The sequence below is a fragment of the Muntiacus reevesi genome, chromosome 18, assembly GCF_963930625.1.
Source record: "Muntiacus reevesi chromosome 18, mMunRee1.1, whole genome shotgun sequence".
Lineage (NCBI taxonomy): Eukaryota > Metazoa > Chordata > Mammalia > Artiodactyla > Cervidae > Muntiacus > Muntiacus reevesi.
Window position 1 is genome coordinate 22,262,871 of NC_089266.1, and position 21,080 is coordinate 22,283,950.

A 21,080-nucleotide genomic window follows, 5' to 3' on the forward strand; every position below is an offset into this window, starting at 1 on the left:
TTTGTGGTTTATGGATGCTAATTACTGCTACATTTAGATGTGTGAAGGAGGGGTCTATGGCTGGAGGGAGCTGGGAGAGACCGAGGCAGCCTCGCCTAGGCGCTCACTGAGGTTCCAGCGGTACTGCTCAGCACACGCAAGTACATGCTTCAAAAGGAAGTGCCGTTTTTTATCAAAATATTACATCTCTCAAGCCCAGATCAAGACCTGTCGCTCATGGGATGCAGGGGTTATCTTACAAAATCAGCAGTGCTTTGCTGCAGAAGTTCACTCACAGGGGATTTCTGTAAGTGCTCACAATGGGCAGAGAGGCTTCACGGCTCGTACCGTGTCAAACGGGTAAGTTCTGTTGGTGATAAAACCCAGACACCCCTCCCTGACTTTTTTTCAAACCAAAAACACCCCAGGATTCTTTTTTTTTTTCTCACCAACCTCTGTGGCACAGTGAACTAAAAGGAAATTATAGGAAGATATTTGTCATTCACAGAAATGTACAGTTGTAATAATGGACAGAAAAATAGGTCTGCACACTGTCCTTAGTGGGTTCTCCAAGACTCTTTCCCCTTCCTTTGACTTTCCTTTAACTGTGGAACAATGATACTGGTGCCTCCTTGGAGTGGAGACAAGAGGAGTGAAATGAAATGTAGATTCCGGTCCAGCTGGTTAGCAGTATGCATGAAACACCCATTTGTGCCCAGTAACTCGCCCAGCATCTGCTCTTGCGAAGGGAGTTCAGCTGCTCAAACTGAGTTTGGCACCAGGCGTGGTGACCGGGCCATTCTGTGCCCTGGTACCTTGTGGTAACCACATGAATGCACTCCGCTGAGGGGTAAGAGGAGTCCCAGTGATGTGCCAGAGGCAGTTCATAACCGCTTGTTAAGTTTTCAGTGAGCCGCTGACTTCATGTTGATAGCTTGAAATAGGCTATGGTATTTATACCACTGACATCAGCAAATGCTGTGAAGAAGCTCTGGCCCCCCTCTGAGTGGGTTTTTAAGCATTTCTCAGCACGCCACTGGACTGAGGACCGAATGAAATCCTGTGTTGGCTCACTAGGTCATCATTTTTCATAACTTGTCAAAGGGGCTTTTTTTTTTGTAATTTGCACGAAGGCGAATAGTATCGGAGAAGAGTATGTGAAATATCTCCACAGCGTAGTAGGCAGGATCCAGAAATTTTGTCTTTAAGATATGGGGGTCACATTTTTACAGAGTTAATGAAATATAGGAGGTTTTTGGTAGGTACTATTAATATGACAAAAAGCACAAAGCAACAACAGTGAAGTTTAGACTAGACATTACTGGCCATATGTTAAACTTTAAAAGTCTCAAATAATCATGAAGCAGTTACTTCCTACCTAATCTCATAACATAAGAATTTTAGCTTGCTCCTGTTGGAGAAAGGAAGAGTGGACAACTGCAGGCAATCACCAGTCTGTTATATTCAAATTGATGCAGTGTGGTGGGGTCTTACTGTACTTCGTTGACCTCAGAGAGTTGATGACATGGCAAGGACAGTCTTTTTAGTCTCTTTCTCCTTTTATGCCAAGTGATCAATATTTATTGACAGTACATGGTCAATATTTATCCGTTTTTCTTTTTGCCTTTCCATTCAACTGTTCATTTATGCATTCATCATCTGCACTGTCCCCAGTGCTCACTAAATAATTGTCAATTGATTAAGTGAAGAAGAGCATGTGAGTACATTTTGGCCTTGAGGTCTTTTTTAGCAGTGTTCCCCAAACCAGGATATGGGGAGACATTCCAAGGGTTACATAGATGTGGGTAATTTTAAGAGAATCAGTTTCTATGTCTTCATCTTCATCATGTTCTCTTTCCTGAAACTGATCTCCCCTACTAGGCTGCTGTCATTGAGGTTCTTCTTTCCCACCTCCCCTTTCACAGTGATCCTTCTTCACTTTATAGGAGAAAGGCACATCTCTCACCCATCCCAAATCTTAATTCTTTGCCCTAAAGTGTAAATATTTCCAAGAAGGGGGGAAGATGAGGTGGGATGGATTGGGAGATTGGGATTGACATATATACATTACTATGGATAAAATAGATAACTAATGAAAACAGACTGTATAGCTGAGGGAGCTATATTCAGTGACCTAAACAGGAAGAAAATCCAAGGAAGAGGGGATGTATGTATACATGTGATCGATCCACTTTGCTGTATGGCAGAAACTAACACGACATCGTTAAGCAGCTATACTCCAGTAAAAAATATATATGTATGTATATATATATATATATATATTTCCAAGATACCAAACAGGGGTCAAGAGATAATTCCTCTACTCAAACTTTCATAAATGCATGCCTCCTTCATCCATTTCATTTAGAGATGCATTCCCAACATTTTACTTTTTATGTTTAATAATTATTGATCAAGATTTATAGCATACCTATATTATTTTCATTAATTTTATGCTAATAATTTTAATGATAACTCAGTCTCAAAGAAATTTTATTAGCACATAGCACTTCATGGTAATAAAAATATTTTATTTTTGTATATAGTTGTTTTTTTCTTTTCTTTTTATAGTTGTTTTTCTTATAGAAACATATGATAGAATGAGCAATAGAAGACTCAAGTATAAAAGAATAGCATAAAGATAAAATTCTATGGGAAAAGGAAAATGGAAATAGAAGTTCAAGGAGAAATTTTCTGATTTTTTAAAGATTATTTATGTATTTTTAAGTTTATAAAGGAGTGAATTAAATCACTAATATTTATATTCCATATGCACCCGTTCGAAAGGGTGCAGTGAGTTTTAACCATTATTATTTAGAATAAACAAAACTGTGTTTTTGTTCTAAAAACTTTTAAATTATGATAAGTTATAGATGTCAACTTAATAGCCACTTAATGTCTACTATATACCAGGGGTAAATATAATTTTTCAAAATTCTTTGAGACTATGCAAGCAAAAAATTTGAAGGCCAACTGCTATCATGTAAAATATATACAATGTAATATAAGGAGCCATCAATTTAAGACTGGACCTTATTAAAAGCCTAATATAGACTTGATACCTCAAGGTTTGAAAACCTCTTCAAAACTATGTGAAATTTTGTTTATCAATATGTGTACATTTTTCTATGTACAGTATAGTTCTCACAGGTAGATCCACAACCTAGAAAAGATGAAAAATCCCTGACCAACATGTGTAAGGTCTTAAGGCTTCTTAACTTTGCTGTTTTTGTAATAGTTTATATGTAATGGTCTCTATGCTTTCTTCATTCCTGTGTGTGTATAAAATGATACTGATATATACTAATTATGAAAATCATGAAATAGGCACAGTCCTCTTTGTTTCTTCATCACCAATTTGAACCCTAGGGCAACCTTTTGATTGTATTCCTTGCTATTTCAAAAGCCTTTCCTTTTTTTTTTTTTAAGTTTTAATAGAGAATGTTGGAAATGCTTCATCCACAAAAAATCCCGAGTGGCAACTTGGAAAACAGGTTTTTAGAAGAATAGACATCATCTGCCCCGGACAATTCTGTTATGTGGTTTCTCCTAGCACTTAATATTCAGCAGTCTAGCAGTAGGCTGACACAGGATTCAGGCTTAGAGTTAGGGAAATTACATTTGGAAGTGACTGACAACACAGTAGTTTTAAAGCTTTGAATTTTCAAGTGTCACACACAGAGCAGATGAATGAAGATGTCAGAGCCAGGCCTAACGGAGGACCTTGATAATCCAGCCCTTGGTGTATAACCTTCAAACACCAATAAACAAGATTATCTGGATTTAACATGTGACCTTTCTCATTCTGACTGGTAGGTCCAGATGTTTTCTCATTCAGCTGCCTGGTTGAAATCTGCCTTTTAACCGACTGCAGTTGGATCTAGATTTGAGGCTGCAGAAATGACAGTCTTGAAAACTGTATTCTGCAGTGAATGATGCTGTTGAAACATTACATGTGGAACTCCACAGTTTAATAATTAAAAATAATTTGTGGCCTTACCCTTAATAGATTTCTTAATTATGTCAACTGAGTAAGTAAAAACGGGATGGAGGTAGATGTTTCACTATCTAGTTAGTCTGGTGGCATTAAAAATGCTGACAAGTTTTGTTAGGACCAGGCTTTTCTGCACCTGCGTCTGCAGAAGCAGAAATCCCAGTCACGCCTTTGTTACTTCTCAAGGAAGTTCATAGCAGCCCTGGAAAATATAGAAAAGGCTCTTTATTAGCATCTCTTAAGTCAGCCTAGGCTTCTGGCCATAATGCTCATCCACTTTAATGTACCTTTATTATCTTTCTTCATTGCTTGCAGTCCAGAACTATTTCTGACATTTTTTATGAACTCTTACTCACCATGAACTTGATTTTCCAGTTCTAGTCCTTCAGGTTGTACTAGTTTTCTCTCTCAAGACTATATAGAAAAGATAATTCTTTATTTTCTTCTTTTCTAATGGGAGAACTAAATTCTCAGATTCCTGAGTGAATCCTCAGAGAGCTTCCCCATTTGCTTTATACCACTGCTAACTTGTAGGTCTGGGATCGCATTCATTAATCAAGTAATAGTCATAGCCTAGTAAAGCATACTCAACCATTAGCAGAATAGAAAGTGAGACATAAAACCACATAAAAAGACATAAAAACACAAAATGTGACAAAGAACTAATACAGTTAGAAAGTCTGGATTTTTATGGATTTTAGTACAATTTAGAAAGCAAAAATCAATAGTTACTAAGGTATTCTCTAAAGTAGTAGATTATAAAATAATTAAGTACTGTAGAAATGTCCTATGAGGCCAATTCTTACAGTTGCTTGTTTTAGCCTCTTTCCTACTGCCAATTAGCAGATACATCTTGTGTTTTTTAAACACAGAATTTATTAAATTCTTTGCAAAGGGCATGAAATTAGTTGCACAGAATAAGAGAAGTTAATGATAGTCTTATGAGGATTTCTCATATGAGCTTAATCATAGCTCAAAAGCTACACTTGTCACGATGTTTCTTATAATACTTTGTAAATGAACTGCTAAACTCTCCTCTCTTGAGAGAGTATTTATCAGTGTTGTTAGCTATTAGTTGTTGATTTTGTAAAAAATTCTTATGGTTTTCTTAAAAAAAAAAAAAAACAGCTATAGTGTGGTTATAATTTCCATACCTTTAAGTGTCCAATTCAGTGATTTTTAGTAAATTTACAGAGTTGGGCAACCATGTTTTAGAACATTTCTGTCACCCTAAGAAAATTCCTTGTACCTGTTGGCAGTCAATTCCCATTCTTACTCCCAGCCCTGCTGCTGCTGCTGCTAAGTCCCTTCAGTCGTGTCCGACTCTGTGTGATCCCATAGACGGCAGCCCACCAGACTCCCCTGTCCCTGGGATTCTCCAGGCAAGAACACTGGAGTGGGTTACCATTTCCTTCTCCAATGTGTGAAAGTGAAAAGTGAAAGTGAAGTCGCTCAGTCGTGTCCGACTCTTAGCGACCCCATGGACCGCAGCCTACCAGGCTCCTTCATCCATGGGATTTTCCAGGCAAGAGTGCTGGAGTGGGGTGCCACTGCCTTCTCCGACTCCCAGCCCTAGGCAACTGCTAGTTTGATTTTTGTCTCTATAGACTTAGCATTTCTAGACATCTCATATAAAAGGAATAATACAATATGTACTCTTCTGCTCTGCTGCTTTTACTTAACATAATGTTTTTAAGTTTATGTATGTTGTTGCATGTATCATTACTTTTTTCTGTTTATTTCTGAATAGTATTCTGTTGTATTGATAAAGTACATTTTGTTTATTAGTTCACCATTTGATGGATATTCTGATTGTTTCCATTTTTGTTTTGGTTTTTATGAATAATCTTGCTATTAACATTTGTGTGCAAGTCTTTGTGTGCAAGTCTTTGTGTAGACATAAGTTTTCATTTCTTTTGGGTAGATACCTAAGAGTGGAGTTGCTGGATTGTATGGTAAATTTATGTTTAATTTTATAAGAAACAGTCTATATTAGTTATTGGTTGCAATATAACAAATTATCCCAAACCTTGGAACCTTAAAAGTACAGATTTATTATCTCAGGAACAGAGGCACAGCTGTCTTGTTCCTCTGCTTCATAATCTCTCATAGGCAGCAATTAAAGTGTTGACCTGGACTGCAACCTCATCTGAAGGCTTGAGTAAGGAAGGATCAACTTCCAGATTCACTCATGTGCTTGTCAGAATTCAGTTCCTTGAAGGTTTTGGGACCAAGGGCCTCCTTTCCTCACTGTCGTTTGGCCAGAAACTACCCTCAGTTCCTTGCCATGTGAGCTGACTGGCTTACTTCATTAGAGAAGCTCGTGAGAAGCACCAGAGAGAGAAATAGAGAGCAAGAGAATGAGAACAAGATGGAAGTCATATTCTTTTATAGTATAATAAAGGAAGTGGGGGACTTCCCTGGTGATCCACTAGTTGAGACTGCTTTCCAGTGCAGGGGGTGCAGGTTCGATCCCTGGTCAGGAAGCTAAGATCCCACCTGGCTTGCAGCCAAAAAACTAAAACATAAAACAGAAGGCATATTGTAAATTCAATAAAGACTTTAAAAAATGGTCCACATCAAAAAAATCTAAAAAAAAAAATAAACAGAAGTGATTTCCCATCACTTTTGCCATGTTTTATTAATTAGAAGCATGTCACCTATATCCAACCCACGTGCAAGGCAAGATTACACAAGATATGCATACTAGCAGTCAGAGATTATTGGGAGCAGTTTCAGAAGGTTGCCTATTATACTGACAAACGTTTTTTTTTTCCCCAAATGACTATACCATTTTTCATTTCCACCAACAGTGTACTAGGTAGGGTTCTATTTTCGCCATGTGTTCACCAACACTCATTATTATCTGTCTTTTTGATGCTAGCCATTCTTGTGAGTGTGAAGAGGTATCTTATTGTGGTTTTCACTTACATTTCCCTAATAACTAATGATGTTGAACATCTTTTCATTTGCCTATTGTTCATTTGTGTAATTTCTTTGGTGAAATGTCAATTCAGATCTTTTCCGCATTTTCAAATTGGGTTATTTGTCTCATTATTGAGTCGTAAGATATTTTCATTTATGAATCATGCTTTTGGTATCAAATGTAAGAAATCGATTCCAAGGTCACAAAGATATTATATGTCAGCTAATATGCTAGACCCTTATATACATTATTTTGCCTAATTTAATTACCGTAACTATCTTTTTAGGTGTAGATGTTATCTTCATTGCACAAATAAGAAAATTCACAGAAGTCAAGTGACTTGCTGAGATCACACGGCTAGTTAGTACAACTTGAACCTAGATCCTGTGTTAACTCCAAAGTTCATGCTCTTTGATCAGAACTTTGAAAAAAAAAGACATTCAAATCTGTTTTCAGTGGGCAAAAGGAGAGTGAAATATGATATTGTCCTTGCTTTATGATTATTAGTACCCATTCTGGTGCTATTTGAATACTGTTATTAAAAACCTCTATTTGTGATCATTGGAAGTTGCCTTTTGAAATAGAAAGGGGCTTGTACTCCAGTTTGTTGGCTGGATTCCGTCCTGGTTTTATTATGCCAGGCGATATTCCCTTCACAGTTTCTGGTGGAGCTAGGGTGCATTTTTTGCTTGCAGTATTGAAGTGTGTCACTGGGCAGCTGTTAAGCAGTTGCACTTTACCCTCAGGGACTAACATGTTCCAGTGACAAAACAGCTTATTCCCCTATGTGCTTTTAATGTACAGTCACCCAGGACAAGTCAGTACTGAGTTCCTTCCAGTGTTTCTTAGTGCTCTAATTCCATTCTTTGGAAAACAGAGATAGGGGAATGGACGAAGCAGAGAGGAAGAAAAGTCCAAATAATGTGTAGCAGGTGGTAAATTTTATATTAGTTTGTATATATTTTGTTTTAGTTTAATGTTTAAAAAAGCAAGAATCTTCTCATTCTTAATCCTTATATTCATTTTTCTCTCTTTCAAGAATCCTCTATACCCTTTGTGTTTGGTTGCTATATCTTAAGTTAGAAATACAATTTTTTGTTTTCCTCTGCCATGGCCTAAGATACTGGCCTTAAGCAAAATTACAATCTGTGCAGTATTTTGGAAACATCTCCAGCCTTAATTTTGTACTCTAAGCAAAGAACAAATAATTTTTGCTCCTTCCTTCCTTCTTGCCTTCTTTCTTTCCTTCCTTCTGTTCATTTGGTAAGCAGTTGCGAACTTTGTACCCAGCAGAGTGCTAAATGTTGAGGGTGTAGACATTGACATCAAGGAGCCACTACACAGAGAAGAAAGTGGGAACTAACATAGGGGAGCAGATGTGGAAAGGAAGTACAGAAGAGAGAAACAATGCATTAGACTGAGTATGAAACAAGCATAAGAAATCCAAGAGGTGATTGGCAGTATCTGTTGGGTCCAGCAGGCAGGATTGGCTGAAAATATAAATTTGGGAGTCTTTAGCAAAAAAAGTTGGATCAGGAGAATATGTGAAGTGAAAAAACCAAAAAGTTCAAGAAACAGACCCCTGGAGATCATTCACACCTAGGAGACAGAGAAAGACAAGTAAACATGGAAAATAAATGAGGTAGAAATAGAAGAAGGAATGAATAGAGTTCAGGAAAGAGGTTCAAGGAGTTGGGGCTGATCAGTGGCAGCCTGCTCCAAAGTAGCAGAATAGGAGGGCCTGAAGTCAGACCACACTTGGCAAAGAAATCAACTAGAAAACTTATTATCACTGTGGGGCTTGGGGTTTTTCCTAATGTATCATGAGGAGAAACTCTTCATAGCACAGCTCATTTTCAGACTGCTTGTAGACAAGCTAGGGGGTGGTACAGCAGATGGACCGACTTCTTCCTTTTCATGTTGTGTGTAGTCGTTCAGTCGTGTCCCACTCTTTGCGACACTGTGAACCATAGCCCTCCAGGCTCCTCTGTGGGATTCCCCAGGCAAGAATACTGGAGCGAGTTGCCATTTCCTTCTCCAGGGGATCTTCCTGACCCAGGGATGGAACCCTCTTCTCTTATGACTTCTTCCTTGGCTGGCCTTTTAATTATCATTAAATTGGTTCAGGCTGCCCAAGGAGTTTGTTCATTCTTTCATTTTTTCATTCAATAAGTGAGCCCTCTGAAAGGTTCTAGGGACACAAATATTACTGAAACCTGGCTTCTGCCTTGATGATATTTCTAATCTGTATGGGAAATAAGCAATAAACAAACATGTTAACTGTTGTACAGTTAACACACACATGTACTATGTATAACAAGAACTACTTATGTTCTGAATATATTTAGAAGACATTTTCATTCCTTCTTTTACCCATGATCCTGAGTTTGGTGTTATGACAGTTAGGATGTTTTTAACCAATTTAATTTAATTTTAACCAAATACAACCAATTGTTGTATTTGGACAACAATTTTTTAATTTTTCTAAGAATTCTGTTTCTTTTTAATATTTATTTATTTATTTGGCTCAGTAGTTGCAGCACACAGGCTTAGTAGCCCTGAGGCATATCTTAGTTCCCCGACCAGGGATCAAACCTGTGTCTCTTATGTTGGAAGGTAGATTCTTAACCACTGGACCCCCAGGGAAGTCCCTAAGAATTATGTCTTAATATACTTCAAATTTTTAGGATTGAGCTCTGTTCAATTTTTTAAAAGATAGGAAGATAAAGTGAATATTCTATACACAAGAAAATTGTGAATGAAAAGAAATCTTTTTCTTCTGGATTTATAAATGAAATATCTACCAAGTTCATACTTCAGTCTATCTCTAGTATGTTTAGGCAACATCTAAAACCTTAACCTCTTTAAATATATATTTTTTCAATCATTATTTTTCAGTGGATAGCAGTTCTTTCTCAGAAATATAAATATAAAATAATAAACACATAGATTAATCAATAGAGAAAGTTCATAGCTATAATGGACAGATATGAAAAAATGTACTTGTATACTTTTTTTTATAGTTAGAAGGAACCTCCACACATCATGTTTTTCAGTCCTCACAACAATTCAAGATAAAGAATTCACCTGAAAAAAAAAAAAAGAATTCACCTGGCCTGATGGTAGCTGAAGAACTTAGCCCAACTGATCGGCTGTAAAACACCTATTTTAAAATTAGGAAAAAATTGGTAAATGTGAATCAGGCTAATAAGAGATAAAATATTGATATCAATAGTGTTGGGATAAGAGGTAGCAGTTTGGATATCTACTGCTGATGTGTAGTGTATTCTTATTAAAAGTAATAAATCTCCTCTTGTTCTAATGGAGAAGCAAGAGTTGCACTGAAATTATTAAGCAAAATTATTTTTACTATTATGGCAATGAATGAGTTATTTGATAGATAATAAGACAACGATTAATGTCTCTAGTAAAATCAAGGGTAGTTCCTTTGCAGCTGAAACTTTCTTCATGTTTTCATGCTAATGCTCTTGAATTTAAAATGACATGATTTACTAATTACCAGTTTAGATTCTTTAAGTGCAAATTTAAAGTCTGATAAGAATATGTTTTAATGAGAACTTAAATCAAATATTATCTAAACTGCTACCTCTTATCTCATCACTATTGATATCAATATTTTATCTCTTCTTAGTCCAATTCATATATACCAATTTTTTCCTAATTTTAAAATAGGTGTTTTAAAATCACAAGATGCCTATCATTTTAAATTTTAAAGGAAGAGAAAAATAAAAACATAGTGGATACTATTTATCAATGACCAAAAGTTTTATTTTCATTGAAATTTTATTTTTCTGGTTAGAAAATACTAAAACTTCATATTCTCTACTTCTCAAAATATCATTGGTTTTTCTCCCTCCTCACTTTACACAAAAATGTAAATTAGAAAATGAAAATGACCCATAATTTCAGTGTTCTTATTTGTACTACAAAGAAGTCATTGTGGGAAAGGACTACAGACATTAATTTTATAAGGAAAACTGTTCTAGTTAATCTATTTTCGCTATATTGGGTGATAGCAACAAACTCTATAGACTGAATACCTACAGTACATGTATCTCCCATTTTGCTCTTTAGTGCTTCAAGCTTCTAAATCCTATTAACAGCTGTCAAAACCTGGTAAACTATTTAGATGCTTTCACAATTTGTTTAATTGGATAGTTAGAAAATGGCATGCTAGAAAAGCCCACCCCCCTTTTCTTTTAGCCTGGCTGAACATCTGTAGCATTAGGGCCTCATTATCTCTGAATTGGCATAGCAAATCAGTGGCATCATTAAAATGCCACATTAAGATGATTAAGCTTCTTTGTTATCCAGTTGACTTTTGCATGTGCTGAGGATTTCATGGTTATGACCCCCAATCCTTGTAAAACACTTAAACAACATCCCGTTTTGTGTCTTCCCTGTCTAAAGCCGCTATCTGGTTTTGTCCCTTCTCACAACATCTCTGGCAAACTAGAAGCTATTATTTCAAACTTTGTTCTTTGAGTTGGATTCTGAGATCTCATGGTTCAGAGTGGAAATTCAGAACCTGCTTTTTACACTGTGAAGTTCATACTAAAAACATGCTATCCAAGACATCCAAGTTGCCTCTTCTGTTTGCCATCTTTGATAGGTTCTTCTCTCCAACTGAGCATTTTATGTGCCTGTAAAAACAAACTGAGGCACAGTTGGCTGAGACTGCTATTGCCCCTGAAGGATTTAGATGTTGGATCCTTTCCAAGACCCATTGTTTTTGCAGTGTCTCAGGTGAAACCAAAAATGTCTACTCTGGAGTGCAAGCCTTTCATGTGATAACCATCACCCCAGGAAATGAAACCATGTGCATCAGCCCCAGTGAGCCAAGCCTTTGTTCTCCTCAGCCTACAAAATTCTCTCTGGGGTGTGTGTGTGTGTGTTAGTGTGTGTCATCTTCCTAAGTGGCCTCCAGAACGTAGACAAAGATGGGAGCAATTGTACCCCAGAGTAGCTCCTTTAGAAGAAGTGCAACCTAATCTAATTTTCTATGGGTTAGATTCAATTTAGACATCTTTTTTCCCCCCTCTGGGAATGTTCAGCAATTACCTTTATCAGCAATTTGTGGTTTGGTATGTTCTTTTCTCCACAAGCTCAATTATAAAAGATTTACTCAGGAGCCTTTAACATTTTTTATTATGAAGTATATGATACATACAAAAAGGCAAATATAATTACATGTATAAAGAATAATAACAAGCATCCATGGACCCACCACCTGCCTTAAGAAATAAAATATTGCTAGTGCCTATGAAGATTCCTGATAGTCTTTTAAGTGGCGACCAAAGTCATGTGTCTAGGAAACCTGATACATATAATAAGAGACTAGAATTTACAAAACCAAAATGGCAGATTATTCATATTACGAAAGGTCTGTTCACTGTACAGAAGACTTCGGGATACTGTGGGGCTATTCCTCAAGTATATTCAAGTATTTCTTGCCAGATCTTTAAGATTTTCTGCCTTTATTAACAGTTCAGTCGCTTCTCGGCCTTTTGGCTAAGATCAAGTGTAGTAACAGTTCAGTGTTGCCAGTCACTGACAATTGAAAAACCAAGGAAAAATGAACATCTCTGAATGTATAATATAAATCTGTGGAATAGTATTATTGGTTTTATGTGTAGTGCTATATGAAAACAGAAACAGGAGAATTTTTTGCTAGTTTAAAGTATCAAGGAAAACTTCATGGAAGAAATGGCATTTAAACAGCATCTACAGGTTTGAATAGAATGTTGATGTGAGGAAGGGCATTTTAGGTAAAGAAAAGACTGGAGAAGAGGCTTGGAAAGCTGCATTTAGTAAGATGACTACTGTGCTTCTCAAACTTTGATGTGTATAAGAATCCTTGAGAATTTGTTGAAATGCACAGTTGGATCCAGTAGGTCTAGGGTGAGGCCTAAGAGTCTGCATTCCTAATAAGCTCCTGGGAGGCATGCTGGAACTGCGGATCCAAGGACCTCACTTTGAATGGGCAAGATTCTAGTCTAGAGAGAAGGGTGATTCAGGGAATCTAGTGAGATGTGAGATGGTCAGGTCAGCTCGGGGCAGGTTCTGGACAGGCCCCTGAATGTCTCACTGAGGAGTTTGGATTCTGTAAACAAAATGAAATCCTTGAAAGTTTCTGAACAAGGGTTTTAGTACTATAGGCTGATTAATTCGATAACAGGATATAGTCCAAAAGAGAGGTCATATCCACTGTAGACCAGTTAGGAGGCTAACATAGTAGTAGATCCATGTACTAAGTATTTACTGTGTATGTACTTTACACTCTGTCATATTCTAGAGCAGCAGTTGTCAAACTCCATTGTGCATAAGATTTGCCTGAAAAGCATATTTTTAATGCATGTTTCCAGTCTTCACACTCTGAAAGTTTGGGACCCCTAAAATTTGTATTTTAAAACCCACAACCTTCAAGCAGTGTCATAGGGAATACTGAGTTTAAAAAACAAAACAAAAAAACCCAAACCTGTGTAACTTCTGACCTCAGATAGCTTATGTGTCCATATGGGAGGTGAAGTGACTTTATAAGTAACTCAGAGAAAGAAGGAACGGATTATTTTGAAGCTGGGGAAACAGGAAAGGCATAATAGAGGAAAATGGCAAACTAATTTAGCCTTAAAAGATGTGTTGGATTTGGACCTTTGGCAGTGTTAGAGAAAGATTTTTTTGGCAGTGGAAATAATAAAAGGAAGAATATTCAGAAGTTGTTTAGTTTCATTAAAGATACCTGAATATTCCAAATCAACATTACAGAGATAGTTGGGGCCACACATTGAAAGGTCTTTTAAATTCTTTGTTTCTGAGTTTGCATTTCATGTTGTTGGCAGCAGAGCTATTGGAGAACTTGGACAGGCTCATGATGTGACCAGAGCTATCGTCTACATGAACCATCTGGTGGCAGAGCGTAGGATGTGCTGGAAAGGAGAAAGAAGGCAGAGAGAACCATGTGAAGGCTACCACAGTACATCGTAAGGAGAGCAATCAGAGTTTGAGATTTGGGATAATGAGCATGCAAAATAGTGAAGAAGAGAAGCAGATTGGAGAGAGGGTGCAGAAACAGAACCAGTGAGTGTTTAAATGTGGGGATGCAAAAGAGGGAGGAAAGATAACTGTAAAGATTCTAACCTGAGTAACTGTGAAGATACCTAGGAGGCCTTTGGGAACAGAGGACGGAAGAAGGGGAGAGAAATTATACCTTGAGATATATATATTTGGGGTGCTAGTTGAAGCCTTAAAAGTGGATAAAATTGCCATAGGGAAGGAGGTCTAGCAGGGAAGAAGAAAGAAGGATATGGACAGTATTTAGGAGGCAGAATGGGAAAAGGAGCTAGAAGGAAGTAATCAGAAGGTGGGCTTCCCTCACAGCTCAGTTGGTAAAGAATCCACCTGCAATGCAGGAGACCCCGGTTCAGTTCCTGGGTTGGGAAGATCAGCTGGAGAAGGGACAGGCTACTCACTCCAGTGTTCTTGGGCTTCCTTTGTGGCTCAGCTGGTAAAGAATCTGCCCGCTATACGGGAGACCTGGGTTCGATCCCTGGGTTGGGGAGATCCCCTGGAGAAGGGAAAGTCTACCCACTCCAGTATTCTGGCCTGGAGTATTCCGGCCATACAGAGTCTGGCCTGTATGGTCCATGGGATCGCAAAGAGTCAGACACGACTGAGCGACTTTCATACCCACTCACAGAAGGTGAGAAAAGAAGTTTCAGTTTCACTGAAGAAGTAGGAATACAGAAGAAGGAATGGTGGTCAACAGTATCAAGGGCTGCAGAGAAGTTGGGGAGAATGACACACAAAAAAACCACGGATTTAAGAATCGTGAGTTTATTGAAGATCTTTAGGGGAGCAGATTCAGTGAATTAAGAAGACAGAATCCAGATTACAGGCAATTTTATATCAGTTTTGAGATTGTAGAGACATAAGCACAGGTTACTTTTGTATTAAATCTATCTAGAAAGGGAATGTTGAGAGAGTTTAAGTGTGATGGAATGAGAGGCTAAACTAAATTTCAAAGAGAATAGAAAAGAGGAGTTGGTGTCTAGAGATCTCAAGAACATAGAATCTGTAGGTCTTGGAGACTGACTTGATGTGGAGATTGAATGGAAAAGTCGTCCAGTTTCAAGATTTGGAGAATGGAAGAAGGAAGATGCCATGTGTGACTCTGAGATGTCATAGGGACTATACTGGTGGTCCAGTGGTTAAGACTCCGAGCTCCCAATAAATGCAGGATGCCCAGGTTCGATCCCTGGTCGGGGAACTAAGATCCTGAATGCTGCAGGTACAGATGGGAAAAAAAGACATCAAACATTAGAAGCAGTTTGGGGTTCAAAGTGGTAAGTTCGATTTTAGTGTGTGCATGTGTTAAGTCGCTTCAGTTGTGTTTGACTCCTTGCAACCCTATGGACTGGGGCCCACCAGGCTCCTTTGTCCATGGGATTCTCCAGGCAAGAATACTGGAGTGGGTTGCCATGCCCTCCTCCAGGGCATCTTCCCAATCCAGGGATCGAACCTGCATCTCTTACATCTCCTGCGTTGGCAGGTGGGTTATTTACCACTAGATATATTTATTACTGTTTTCAAGGGACACTAAGTAGAATGTCCCTCCCACTCCCTTTCCTCTGCTCCTACAAATTTTCCTCCCAAGGAATGGAATGAATCTCTTAGTCCTTAGAGCAGACTAGTTTCTCTTCTGGTAGTTTTGGTGGACTATATTTGGAGACTAGGTGCTAAGCCCAACAATCTCTCAGGAATCCCTTTTGTGTCTTATATACTAATTAATGTATTCTAGTATTCAGCTTTGTTTATCTTCACACGGTAAACCATAGTGAATTGTTGATCCTCAGTAACCATGCAGAGAGGCCATCCAGATCTTTTATCTAAAACTGGTAAGACCGCAAGAGCAAATCAGGAACTCTCTTGGTCCAGTAAGTCCAAGGGACTTCCTCAATTCCCTGTTCATGTGCTTGGATTTGTTCCCTTAGAGCCCTGAGTCTCAAATACTGTCTTCCTTGTTCTACAGCTAAGTCCTCAAGAACAAAAGTCAAGGATTTGTTTTGAGCTAGGCCGGTGCAGTGCTGAGTTCTAGGTCAAGCCCATTAAAGCCAAAATCCTGAGAGAAGGAGCAACCTTCTTATGTCTTGTGTTTTCAGAAAGACTCAAAACATTGATCTTACCAGACTTTAATTATCATGGACCACAGAACAGCCTGAGTCTGTTCATATTAACATTTTATAACCCAGATGAAAAGGATCCACTTCTGCTGGCCTTTTCTATATGCTGTTTTTGGTTTTCAGTAGCTGAAGTTTTCCGTTGAGGTTGTTTTAAACGCCTACATGCAAACTGAAGAGCACTCAAGCTTTGGTGGGATATCACCCACAGCTGGAGTGATGGAGGAAAGAGGAGGGTACAAGCTTCAGGTGCATCCTTCTCTTTAAAAAAAAAATTTAAAAAACAAAAACCACTTAAGGAAACAAATTCCATCTGAAAGCAGGCAAGATGTGTCCAAGGAAGGGGATGAATCTCTCTCCATGTAGGAAATAGATATCAATTCATATACAATCCAGATGCATAGGATGGGCCAGTTTGAAACATGCTGGATGTTTCCTGCAGCCCTGCATCTCTTCTAATCAAAGAGCAAAAGGTTATGAACCGTGAACCGTGGTGAGAAGCAGTGGAACAGTACTGCCGCAGTGGCTCCTCTGTTGGTGGTTAGGCCCTGTCTTGCTCTATTAAGCAAACACAGTTAATATAGATGAAAGGTAACCTTGATAGAAGTGAAAATTGAAACTTGAGTAGAAGGTAGCAAGCCAGGCACAGCTGCAGTTATACTTCCTCCTGTGTGGCAACAGGAGCTGCACTTCCTGGTGTTGTTTGGAAGGGATGTCATTTTTTTTTAATACCTTTTCTTCAAAGTGTTTTGGTCTTTAACATCTACACCACTAACGAGGGAGTGTGGAATATGATATAAGGAGCAAATTAGACTCTATGTGTCAGAGTGCAAGGGCAAATCCAAGTTCTTTGTTCTAATTCCAGTTCATCTGCTATTAACTGGCTGTGTAACTGTGGGCTAGTCCCCAAAACATCTCTGTTCCCGGATTTCCTCTTCTGAAGAACAAGGGTTGGATCAGATGATCTCTAAATTCTCTTCCAGCCCTGAAATCCCATTGACTTATGATTCCCATGGAGTATTACAATTTCCAGTTTTTAAGAATGAATTTTTTTTAAAGTGAACATTTATGCAGCATGTTTTATATATGAAAAATCCCTTATAAATATTTATTTTTATTACATCAGGCAAATATTTTAGGTTTTCTTAGTATCAGTACATAATTTTTTGCCTTCTTCATTTCTTATGTTCTTCAGCTTAAGAGTGTTGCAACTCTTATTGAAATAGTACCTGATACGCCAACTTACTTGGGCCACCCACACCCCTCCTATCCAGTGCTTTATTCTAGGGCTTCGAGTTTAGCCCTCCCTAACTTGGGTATTGGTTATTGGTGCTGTTCCCCTTGCTTAGGTTGAGCTTCATTTACCTGTGTCAATGAAAGTGACTCCTTAGAAGGTTATGTTAAAGGATTACTTCTCCTTTTATCTTTCTCAACAGTATTTCACTAGTACTGCCAGCTTCCTCTACGTTCAGCGTTGTCTCTTTATCAGTTCCAAGAGAGAGAGAGATAAGACTCATTTTAGCAGTTTGTATACAAGGAAGGGGAAGAGGCAAGGCATGGCTTAAAATCAGGAAAAAAAAAAAAAAACTTGTTAATTGTTCAACTCTCAGTCTTAGTGGCTTAAATTAGATGCAACTGAAGAATTAAAATAGTATTTTCTTCTTGAAACCAAAGAGTACATCACCTTGCCTTGTAATTGCAGCCACCAAAAAAGGTAATAAATCTGAGAACCTTTCTTCTCCCCCGGTACTGGAGAAAAATTGCTCAAAATGTTTTTTTCATAGTTGCTCTGAGCAGTCATAGCTAAAATCTGTTATCTCTAATTTTCTGAATGGCCTAAAATGCTGTCATCTATTTTGTGTGTGTTTGTGTGTGTGTACACGTGTGTCTTGTGTTTTCCCCTGACTGTGGCTCTGAATTCAAATAATCAGTGATCATCCTAATGCTGTTTTCTTGTTTTATAGATGTACAATATTTTTAGCTTCATTTGGTATTTAATTGTCAGTTGTGGGTCTCTGTTCTTTCAGCTGCTTTGATAGCTGCAAAAACAATCATTGTTCATTTCTTGCATTTTCCTCCCTGCAGATGATTCAATGAAAGTGAAAGATGAATACAGTGAAAGGGATGAGAATGTTTTAAAGCCAGAGCCCATGGGAAATGCAGAAGAGCCTGAAATTCCTTACAGCTATTCAAGAGAATATAATGAATATGAAAACATTAAGTTGGAAAGACACGTTGTCTCATATGATAGTAGCAGGCCAACCAGTGGCAAGATGAACTGTGATGTGTGTGGATTATCCTGCATTAGCTTCAATGTCTTAATGGTTCATAAGCGGAGCCATACTGGTAAATAGTCTGTTCTCTCCATTGTTCTGAAAACTGTCCTAATTCAACCACATAAGAAAAGAAGTGGTGTAATTTAGAACTTAACTTTTGATTACTTTTCATTGATTTTTTATATGATTCTGAAGTCTCTTTCCCTCTCTGCATTTCCATTTACCTAGTGATTTTTATTCCTGCTTCACCATGCATTTGACAAGCATATCACAAATGCTATGAATAAGACTGTAGAGATCAGGGTGTTCTAGGTCAGCCAAATAGTTTTCTTCAGTAACAAGTGGGAGTTCAATTGTGTGATATGCTTTTTAAGCATCTTGCATATATTTTGCATAACTTTTAAAACAGCAGATCTCCTTTTTGTATTGGGTTCAAGTTTGGTAGATGAAAGGATTCAATTTTTATTAACAGTTTAAAAAATTTATTTTCAGACAACAAAAAGGCAGTCTATAGAGATGCATGCAAACTTAACACTCCCACCAAGCCCAATAGATTTCATCTAACGTAGGATATGGAGACTTTAAAAAGCATTTCTTCAATTAAAAAAAAAAAGCATTTCTGGCTCTCTATACCTTATTAGGACTTCAGTCTGTGACTCTTTTTATAGATTGAGATTATTTAAAAGGAATGCTAAGTAACGCAAAAACTTAAGTCTAGAAAGCACTTCTAAAGCTATTCATTTTTTTTGCTCTGATCCAAGGCAAGGTGATACCTAGCCTTGCCAGATGAGTGTTTTTTCTCTTCTAGAAGGAAGATTCCTTAAGTCAGTCCTAGGCTTCCCTTGAAATACAGCTTCCATCTGATCCCAAAATGAACAGAAACTATCTTAAACATGAGCTTTTGCCATAGGCATCGAATCTGTGCATATGCTTCGCCAATTGCCGGGTGATCAGAAATCTCCTTTTTGTCCTTTTTAAAGGTGAACGCCCATTCCAGTGTAATCAGTGTGGGGCATCTTTTACTCAGAAAGGTAACCTCCTCCGCCACATTAAACTGCACACAGGGGAAAAACCTTTTAAGTGTCACCTCTGCAACTACGCATGCCAGAGAAGAGATGCACTCACAGGTCATCTTAGGACACATTCTGGTAAGTGAGAGCAATGAGCATTCCATATCTAGTAAATATGTGTTTCTCCTTGCCCATTGAGGAAACTAGAAAGAGTTAAGTATGGAGGCTTTAATCTGTCACTCCGGTTCTGAAGGGTTACAACAGCAGAGACCTCTAGGGCTAATTACACTTCCATTAAGACATTAATTGCTCTCCGTCTGGCTCAATGGGGATGATCATCTCCTTACCATCTTTGCACCCCTAGAGAACAACACAGTCAGACCGGAGAAGCCTGCACTGTAAAAATGCTTTTTTAATTTTTGCAGAAACATTATAGCCTTCAGTATTTTTATGGCAAACTTTATTAAAAGATTATTTTTCTAAAAATATACACACATACTATTCATTCAAAAGTCTGGATAAAGTAAATGATGTACAGTTTGTAAGTTGTATAAAACTGTAAACTGGGTATGAATCTCTGTTGAGGGTAAATTTTGGCTCATCTGGGCTTATTTGGGGAGTTTGGGTCATTCTGGCCTAGATTTTCTTTTTTTTTTTTTATAGATATAATTAAAAATATAACATTATATTAGTTTTAGGTGTATATGAGCTAAATTTCTTAAACCTAGCTTTCTTCTTGATCACCCAATTTATTTTTAATCTCTAAAAGATGAGCAGCAATAAGAATTCATAAAAAGCTATGTTCTCTCTTGATGTTTTCACTCCTTATTTTAACCACATTAAACTAACATTTAGAATTTCCCTCCTAGAAAAATAAAACTGGGTTTATTTTCAAATTTGGGACCTCATGTTCTTGATGTTATCTGACAAAATTTTAATTGAAGGAAAAAAAAAGGGCTTGTTTTTATGTTAATCCACATTCTGCTTTGACTAAAACCCAGCCCTAAACCCGCAACTGGTCACAATTCAGACTAAGGATTAAACAAATGAGCCCCAAGAAAACCCACTGAGAGAGATGGTAAAGGGTAAAAGAAGGGTTTCTCTTAAAGCTCATTGTTCAAAGTAGTGAGTTAAGGCTGAGTTTGGTCCTAAAAATTAGAGTAGTTCTTTTCTATTGCTTTTTCCAGGTAAGATCCAACAATGGCAGTTATTTTTAAGATTCTAGAGGACCTCACTTTATGTAGAAACTTAACGTTCCTGGCCCCAGAAAACCTGCATTTATTTTAATTTGTGATTCCATAAGGATCTTTTAGTGCTTTAAGCCCAAAGGCTCTATTTTAAACAGAGCAAGAGGACTTGGAAAAAAAAAAAAATCTCAGTCCCTAAAATTCTGAAACATTTCTGGTGTACATTTTATTGACAAGTCAGAAAGGTGAGCCCTGCACACAGAGTTGAAGTTATTATTTATAACAGTAAGGCATTTGGAGGAGTTAGGAGATTAAAGGTGGTCTGTACTATATGGATGAACTTTTGAGGAAATTTTTGCTTTGTCTTATAAATTTAGATGAAGTCATTTTTTGAAATTCCTTCTTATTTCTATTATTCAAAATGATCCTCAGTTGGTTAGGTCAGTTTTTATTAATTGAGCCCAGACTTTGCTATAGCCACAAGCTACATTTATTGAAATAGGTCAGTGCT

General features: G+C 37.6%; 1 protein-coding gene and 1 pseudogene across 1 annotated transcript in view; both read left to right on the plus strand.

Annotated features, from left to right (window-relative positions):
• Positions 1–21,080, plus strand: part of IKZF3 (IKAROS family zinc finger 3) — an 86,842-nt gene that overhangs the window by 43,771 nt on the left and 21,991 nt on the right. Inside the window, exon 4 of the mRNA XM_065909020.1 lies at positions 19,353–19,520. Coding sequence (XP_065765092.1) covers positions 19,353–19,520 — 168 coding nt within the window. The remainder of the gene's footprint in view (positions 1–19,352; positions 19,521–21,080) is intronic.
• Positions 12,412–12,589, plus strand: LOC136150494 (U2 spliceosomal RNA; annotated as a pseudogene).